Source organism: Protobothrops mucrosquamatus, unplaced genomic scaffold, assembly GCF_001527695.2.
Source record: "Protobothrops mucrosquamatus isolate PMUCROS unplaced genomic scaffold, P.Mucros_1.0 scaffold_22, whole genome shotgun sequence".
NCBI classification, from domain to species: Eukaryota; Metazoa; Chordata; class Lepidosauria; order Squamata; family Viperidae; genus Protobothrops; species Protobothrops mucrosquamatus.
Genome location: NW_015386098.1, coordinates 1,090,509 through 1,099,511, shown reverse-complemented (window position 1 = coordinate 1,099,511; position 9,003 = coordinate 1,090,509). Strand labels below are relative to the sequence as shown.

General features: G+C 37.5%; 1 protein-coding gene across 1 annotated transcript in view; it reads right to left on the bottom strand.

The window, feature by feature from the left end:
- Positions 1 to 872: 872 nt before the first annotated feature.
- Positions 873 to 9,003, bottom strand: part of CSF2RB (colony stimulating factor 2 receptor beta common subunit) — a 28,986-nt gene continuing 20,855 nt past the window's right edge. Inside the window, exons 11-13 of the mRNA XM_029287278.1 lie at positions 6,377 to 6,470; positions 4,708 to 4,787; positions 873 to 1,908 (exon numbers count right to left, since the gene is read on the bottom strand). Of these exons, the coding sequence (XP_029143111.1) occupies positions 873 to 1,908; positions 4,708 to 4,787; positions 6,377 to 6,470 (1,210 nt within the window). The remainder of the gene's footprint in view (positions 1,909 to 4,707; positions 4,788 to 6,376; positions 6,471 to 9,003) is intronic.

Sequence of the window (9,003 nt, the reverse complement as noted above, 5' to 3'; positions counted from 1 at the left end):
GGAAAAGAACAAAGGCAGCAAATCCTAAAAAGGCATAAAAGAGGCATATGAGCCCTTGGTGAAAGTTATCTGCCTCTCCCTCGCAGTGAAATAAATCTCATTGCAGTCTCTGTCCTTCTATGTACTTATCTGTATTGATAACACTACAAGTAGGTTCAGATGAATACGGAAAGCTTGTTTGTCCTATTACTGACACTTTATAGACACTTGATTATACAAACTAGCCTATAAAGTTTTAAAAGTACATAATTACATAACTATTTGCTACCAAATGTATTATTCATGGATCCAGTTTAAAAGTTGGTGACTCTTAATTAGTCGTGTAACATATGAAAGCTTTGCGGAAGATGTAGACTTCTTTTTAATTGCACATAAAAAAATCATAAAACTTCTGGGGTGGTTGATACCTTCCTAAATATTCAGTCCAACTGCAGGCTGATATCTGCAAAGGAAAGTCCAACCTTTACTGGTAGAAGTGGACGTAGTATGAAAACAATGCAATAATACCCAAAATATTGCCTCAGCAATGAGGAAGTTTTCCATAGTGAAGCATGTTTTTGCAGGGTAAACTTTTTATTAATAAAATCCATTGTATAAGACAATAATTATTGACTTCTGCCCAATAGGCTAGATCAAAACCATTTGTTTTCTAATGAGAATTTTATTGTTGAAAAGAGGACATTATGAAAGAAATCCAGTGACTGTTATATACCAAAAGCAAAGTCATATTATCATAGTTTGCTTCTCTCTCTGACATATATTTGATATCAGTTTGTTTTCTTCTGATTATATAAAAAATAATCCTTCCACAGCATAAAAGAGAGCAAGATTATGTATTCACGGACTTGGGAGTTTTTATTGAGGAACATGTTTCACACATCTTGGCAGACCTGGGAGATGACCTGTAACTTACTGTCAGCAAATTTTGTCTCCAAAGGGTATTTGGTGACTTTTGGAAAGCTTTCTGGAGGCTGGTGGCCCACAGGTGCTTCTTGACCCTTACTGTCTTCTTTGGTCTTGGAGCCAGGAAAGAAGCAGTATTCACCCTCTTGATATAAGAAAAGTGGGCTTCTGCCGCCAACATTGAATATAAGAATGTCCTGCTTAGATTCCTCCATGGCAAAAGCTAATCCGTCCTTTGGTACAGCACCTGAGGCAGCAGAAAAACTCATAAGATAGTCACTAGATTCTTCCTGGGATATTGCTGAGAGATCACTGATACTTTGATCCATAACTGGGGGGGTTGGTTTTAATGTCTTTTGACATAACTCTGAATTTGAGAGATTTTCCTTAGTTTTGGGCATGTGTGCAGCAACTGTTGCTGTGTTAGCACAAGGAAGCATTCTTTCCTCTGAGACCAACACAGGTAATGGCAATAAACATCCCTTTTCTTTGCTTATTGAGAGATCTACTGTAGCAATGTAATCTAGTGGCAAATTTTGACAGTGGCTATTTGAGCTGGAAAGACATCCTGTAGTTTTCTCTTTCTTCAACTGTCCACCTGTCTCCTGGATTTGAGATGCTTCTTGTCCTGTAGGAAACAGCAGCTTCTCTTCCACCTGCTGATGTACATCAGAGTCAGACAAAGTATTTTCCTTTTCCCCTCCTGGCTGTTGCTGAAGAGACAAAGACGTCTGTAATCCTATACATCGCAAAGACACTGGTGTTTCCTTCACTTCTGAAGGAGTAACTTTCAAATCCTGCTGAACAGTATGTGCAAAAGATTCTGCAGAGGAATACATGTATGGGCCATTAAAATCAAATGTTTGTGTATTGGGATTAGTACATGTCTGGACTGCATTGGCTTTATTGAGAAGGTCTATCTTTTTCATATTCTGAGACCAAAGCAATTGTGGTGTTTTCTTGAACTCATCTTCAATAGCTGCTGGGCTGCCAATCAGTAATTCCCTGCAACAGGGAAGAAAGTAACCAAAGGACAATTATCATTAGATATAAAGCCTCAAATAGAACACATCAAGGCTTAGATGAGAAAGAAATGGCAAGTGGGACAATAAAAATGTCTTTAAGAGGGAGAATTAAATGATACTTTGTACAGGTAGTCCTCAACTTACACCAGTTCATTTAGTGACAATTCAAAGTTACAACAGCACTGAAAAAAGTGACTTATGACCTTTTTCACACTTATGACCATTGCAGCATCCCCATGGTCTCATGATCAAAATTCAGATGTTTGGCAACGGAGTCATATTTAGGATGGTTGCAGTGTCCTGGGGTCATGTGATCTCCTTTTGCGATCTTCTGACGAGCAAAGTCAATGAGAGAGTCAGATTCACTTAACAACAGTATTACTAACTTAACAACTGCAGTGATTCACTTAACAAATGTGGCAAGAAAGATCGTAAAATGAGGCAAAACTCACGTAATAAACATCTCACGTAGCAACTGAAATTTTGGACTCAATTGTGGTCGTAAGTCAAGGACTACCTGTATTTAAAACTACACCAAAGTCTTCCAGTTTCCTGGAAGTTTATTTTTTCTTTGCAAAATAGGTTTTTATATTTCTACCTCATTCACAGGATGCTTTAGAGCAGTATTTTTCAAATTTAAAGTGTGCAAAGCCATGCCCTTGCAGACTGATAGAGACAAGTGAAATAATACAAATAGCCATAACATTTCATTTTTAAAAGTACTCTCAAATGGTAGAAGAAACCTTCTTCATCCAGACTCTTTTTCATGGTCCCAGATATAAGGCAAAAAAATTTATTGAAACCTTTATGATTTGTAAATAGTACTGGCTCTGCTAGTTTAATGGTTACACAGAGCACGATCAAATCAACATGTGTTTAAAACCATTAAAACAGTCACTATAGGTAGTCATCGACTTAGACCTTAATTGAACCTAGAATTATAGCCATAAATTGTTGTTAACTGGATCATCACGTGATTGGACCCAATTTTATGACATTTTTTTACAGCGGTCATTAAGTAAACTCTACAGTCATTAAGCAAAGATTTGTTATCCAGTGGGCATTTTTTTGCCACAAACTGGAAGCAAATGCTGGAAACCAGCAAAAACCATCAAAAATCACACTACCCTGGGATGCTGCAAATGGCCATAAAGTTGAGCAGGTTGCCAAGTAGCCAAAAGGTATCCCCTGACTGCAGGTGGGTGAGGCTGTCCTAACTTCAAAATTAAATCATAAGTAGTTTTTGGAGGAGGGTCCATTGTAACTTCAAACAGTCATTTAGTGTCCAGTCGTAAGTTAAGGACTAATATATGACTATCCAAGATTGCTATAGTAATGAATACTTCTCCTCATGGACTAGAAGTTCCTCCCAAAACTTCCTAGGTTTCTGATAATGCCCAGCCTTTCCAGAATCTCAAACTGGTGCAACATTATCATGAATCTTTGGGACCTTTTCCATAGAGAAATACAAAGTTCCTGTGGTGGATGGAATCATTGAATTATAGTATTTCTTCAGAAATCAGTTTCATGAATTTATGGTCAAATTACCCTTTTTTACAACTTAATAATCTTTCTCATTGACTGAATGTAAGATTCAATCTACAGAGTTTTTGCTTTGTTTAAGCTCATCATTGTAACCTCTGGCTCCTCCATAAGCAAACAGCCTAATTCATTTTCCTGGTTATATTTTTCTTTTAATATTTTATGCTTCTCTATAAACATTTACAACTTGTTTTTTTCAAGGGGATGGTAGCCTCTCTGGACTGCTAAGTAAACTGTGTTTCAGTCTTGCAGTATTCCTAGGTAGATTGGCTTCAGGCTCCAACTGCCTGCTTGCAAGTGCAAAGTGCAAACCGGCTACCAGCTATACAGGGCCAGAAAAAGGTTAATTGCTAATTCTATGAATCTACAAAGAGTATTCAAAACTCACTTGGTTAAAAATCTCAGCAGGAAAGAAATTATTGACTTTCTTACTGAAAAGTAACTTGAGATGTGCAAATACAAAAATATAAACCTGTCTACAAATGCTATACTTTTCAATTTTCAATTTCACTTTTTCACAAATCTGAACACTAAAGAAAATTACTGGACTTCTTTAAAATGGTAGAATTGGAATCCACAAAGGGGCTGTTCTGACATAATTAAAAAGCACTTGGCCTTTATGCTTCTTTTACATTCCCAATATTTTGGTTCTTGCCTCAGCTTCAGATTTTTATATACAGTAATAATTAGAAGTGTATTTATTGTGTGTGTCTTCTAAAAGGTAATTGAATTTTGAAGGAAATATTGTGAGTGAGGATCCTCCCACATGCAAAGATTCTAGCATAAATCCTGCCTAAATCCTAGTTGTTAATGGCAATAGCACTTAGATTTATATACTTATATATAAAGCTTCATAGTGCTTTATAGCCTTTTCTAAGCAGCTTACAGAGTCATCATATTGCCCCCAAAAATCTGGGTTTTCATTTTGCTGACCTTGGAAGGATGGAGGACTGAGTCAACCTTGAGCCAGTCATGATTGAACTGCTGGCAGTGGGCAGAGTTAGTCTGCAATACTGCATTCTAACCACTGTGCCACTACGATTCTTTAAATAATTGAATATAGGCTTTCATAAATTAAACTGAGGTCTAATTTCTTCTCTTTGGTGTGTTGAACATTGGCTCAACACCAAACACAATACTAGGGATCTCTAAGTTAATAGTTCACTTCCTTTATAGTTTTGTGAAAATGCTTTGAACTGGACTTCCAGTAGCATGTCTCTCAGTTTTTTATACTCACCTCTCCAGTTTACTGGAATAGTTGATTTCTTCCTTTGCTAAAGCACTGCTATCTTCTGAATGGTTCGCCAATTGCACTTTCTAAAATGAAACAAGCCCAATCTAGATGAAAATGCTAAAAGAAAGAGATGTTCAAAAAGACCTGTACACACAACACATTTGAAATACTGCATCCAGTTTTGGTCACCACAATACAAAAAAGACTTTGAGACTTTAAAAAGGTTGCAGAGAAGAAGAACTAAAATGATTAGGGGGTTCGAAACTAAAACATATGACGAACAGTTGGTAACAGATAGAACTTTATCAAAGCAAGTTCCAATCTAGACTTAAGGACAAATTTCCTGACAGAACATTTAATCAGTGAAATGGCTTGGCTCCATCACAAGAGGTTTTTAAGAAGAAATCGGACAGCCATTTGTTTGGAATGGTATAGGGTCTCGTACTTCAGCAGGGGATTGGACTAGAAGACCTCCAAGGTCCCTTCCAACTCTGTCATTCTGTATTCTGTAAACCTAACCATCTCAACATGTTTTTCATGTCTAGCGATGTCCCACAGCAGTTCTGTGTCTGCAGACTTGGTATTCATATGCAACTGACTTCACACATACAGAATTCTTCTCTTCTACACTGCATAGCTTGTTTGAATTCACATAAAGCAAGGTAAATTTGAGAGTTGCTATTTTGAATAGAAAGTGGCTACAACAGCAGTTTCAAGTTAAGCAGGTTTGGGCATGCTTCTGCCTATTTCCTGAGTTGATTTATCCTTCTTATCCAGATTCCCCTGATCCGTCATTTTACATTTTTTATAAGTGTATGTTGGGGAGGAACACAATATTCAGGGATGTACAACATGCCACTTGATCCGCCAATTCCGAAAAAATCCTTAATCCAAAAACCAAACAGAATAAATAAACTTTAACTAAATACTAAATTAAGAGATTATCTTTTGGGGATTTATGGGCCACTGGTTCTCCTCCTCAGCTGTTTGCTGCTCCATGTTATCTACAGTACTAGGAGTTCTGCAGAAGCCAGCAATCAAAAGGTACAGATAGCAAAAAAGCAAGATGGTGCAACATTAGCTATGCTAGTATATTGTTTCCTTATTGACTTAAGTAGTTAAAAGTGTTGATCTTTAGGGGAGTGATTTTAAAAGATTAAATCTCTGGCCAAATATTGCAATGTTTAAAACATAGGCAAGGCTATTTGTGAAATTATAAGCACAAGATTTACCAAAATAAGGTCTAGCAATGGTGCCAAGACCCAGCCTGTTTCGTGGTACAGTAGAATAGTGACTCTTTTCTCATCCATGTGCAAACTCCCATTGTGCAGCTTTAGGAGCTCCATGGGACTTTTTTCAATTTGGGTTTGTTTCTTCTTTTATATCACCATATGGGCCATATGCTTATGTCCTTCTAGATTTCGATTCCACAGCTTTGTAGACTGAAGGGCAGCAAGTTCTGCCTGTTACCTGGATGTGCCCTAAGAACAGCCTTTCCCAACTTTGGCTCCTAAGTCATCATACCCATCACTGCTAGCCCTTGGCCAGGGTGTGATCTAACATCAAGCCTAGATTCTGTTTGGCTGCTAAAGAATCTGTTTTAGATAACTTATATTTCTTTCATTTTTTTTCTTTTATTTTGGCTTAAAACTGTATTATATGCTAATAAGACCTGTTTTAAGAAGATTTTTCTTACCGGAAAAAAACTGGGGAGAAGAAACGTCTTCGGAGGACTTGGAATGTTTGCTTCCCATTTCTTTTTCTTGCTGTAGCAAAAGCATATATTTAATTCAGAGAACCACCACAATTATACCTGACTCTGTTCAACCAGCACCAAAACCTCACCTTTACTTTTGCAGCTGCCACACAAAAGCAATATTGAGTGGGCAGTCAAGTCCCCACTCCATATTCACTGATAGCCAGCCTAGCTTTTGCTGCCATTCTACTTATCTTAGGTAATTTTCTTTGGTTTAAATCTGGGGGTTACAAGACATCTCCTATCATTCTTTAAAATCACCATATTGACTTGGAGCTGATAAAATCTGAAGGACTTGGGATCTGCTCCAAATCCTGGAACCGAGGTCAGCAGAAAAGAGAGATGAACCAAGAAAGCAGGAGCCAGTTGCAAAATGGAAAAGGGCAATATTTGGCTTAGGCTCTAGAATCCTTAACCCCATCAGACAGTTTCACTTCAACATCTCAAATGAGAAACTGGCTCCAGTTGATTGCACCTGTATTTCATCTGTTTCCATTTTATAGTTACCCATGGCCTTTGAGGACCTCCCTCCCAAAAGTGAGTAAGGACAGGGCAAAGAACTGATTGAATTGGTTTGGAGGTAGAAATGGCAGACTGAAGATGGCTCCATGAAACACAAAGCAAAGAACAAAACTATAGCAAAAAATGAAGAGAGGTCTGGAACCTCTCCAGATAAGGAAAAGAAGAGAGATTTCCCAATGTGCTCCATATACTTGCTCCTTGTTGATTCCAGGTGGTTTTTTTTAAAGCACTGGGAGACAATGGGAATAGCCATCTTGCTTGCAACCACCGTTGGGCCTTTTAAAGACTATTAAGCTCACAAGCTTTTTTTCCCAATCACTTTCAGAAATTGCTTGTTAACTATTTGTAAGCTATTAGAGACCTTCAGATCAACATGTCTCAAAACACCCTGTGAATTTGCCTTCAGTCCTTAATCGTAAACTTAAGATTTTTTTTAAAAAAAATAAACAACAGCAAGCAACAGTAAATAAGACTTTGACCACAAATACATTTGTAAAGGATGCTAGATGAATCTTTCATGCAGCCTCCCACCCACAGTGAAATTTTGACTGAGTTTCTCAGAAGACTAAAAAGTTTTGATAGAAAGGTTGAATGAACCCAGCATTTGTTGGGAGGAGAAATTATGCAGAGAAATTATGCAATTATAGTGAGTGATATTTGTTGAGGATGAATGGAATGAAGAAAATGATCCTGGGTGTCATATAATAGTTTATTGCCCAAGATGTTGTATATCTACTTATACAAATAACTTACCTGGGCCAAGTGACATTACACAATCTAAGCAAAACAAAATAGTCTTATGTAGCCAGTGCAAAAAAATATGGCAAATCAAAGTAACATTTAAATCCAACCTGGTACAAACTGAACCTAACTGAAATACAGCACACTGAAAAAGGATGTGCTTTATGTTACTTGGAATTTTCACTGGAAAGTATGCAAGTAGCAATGTACATGCATTTACTCCCAAAGAGTACAGCTACTGGAACAAGATTACAGAGAACTATTCAGACCTGAGGCTGTATAATGGAAGTGAAGTCTGCAAAGACTTCACAGTGGCTTGGGACAATTGCAGATAATGTCAGAGAGGCAAAGAAAGCTCAGTTTAACCCAATTATGTCATGTTCAAAAAAATAATTCTACAAAACATAGGCCTTACATTGTTGAGCTAGCAGAAATTCTTAGGTTTTCTCTAAACAAAATTTGCTGGGTTCATACACGGGGAAAGTGATGAGATAATGGCAATAGAGTAATTTTATTTAAACCCTTGTACCTAGTTACAAATTATGATATCAAAATTCAGTCCAGATTGTTTAGTTTGCAAATTTCTGAAACCCCCAATCCAAGCAGCCCTCAGATCTTTGGCTATATGGCAAAGGAACTTTCATATAATGCTTGAAATTGCCTTCAAAATTTGAAACAGCTAACTCCATTCTAGTGCTTTCTAGATGCATTGTGACTACAACTCCTAGAATACTCAGCTAGAATTCTGTAACTTGTCATCTCAGCATATCTAAATGTAACAAATTGGGGAATGTCACCCTAAGATTTAAGTAAAGGGAGATGAGCAGAGTACCCTTAGCATAGCCACTTGCTATTGTGGGAAGGAATCTTCCATTCAATCCTCCCTTGTTCCTAAGATCCCAATCTCACAGCTATTTCCAGGGCAAAAAACACAAAAAAAATACACTAAAACAAAAGATAAGGAACTTGACAAAGAGGTAGAGACCTGCCAACGGTGGTATATATTCCTTTTCTGATAGACAAAAGATCCCTTCTTCTATGATTGCCACCTCCAGCTGCAACTGTTAATTAAACAGCAAGCCAGTTGATATGGTAAATAAGTGGAAAACCTGCACAAAATCAGCAGGGTGCCTAGCCACCAAGCCTCCCTTTTGGTCATCCAGCTAATCATAGTTTCCAATGATTCCTAGTGGGTGGGCTCTGTTTCTGTGAGGAATAAAGGACAAGACAGAAAGATAATAACTTGACAGCTATAACTCTGCTGCAACCTTGGATTGCTG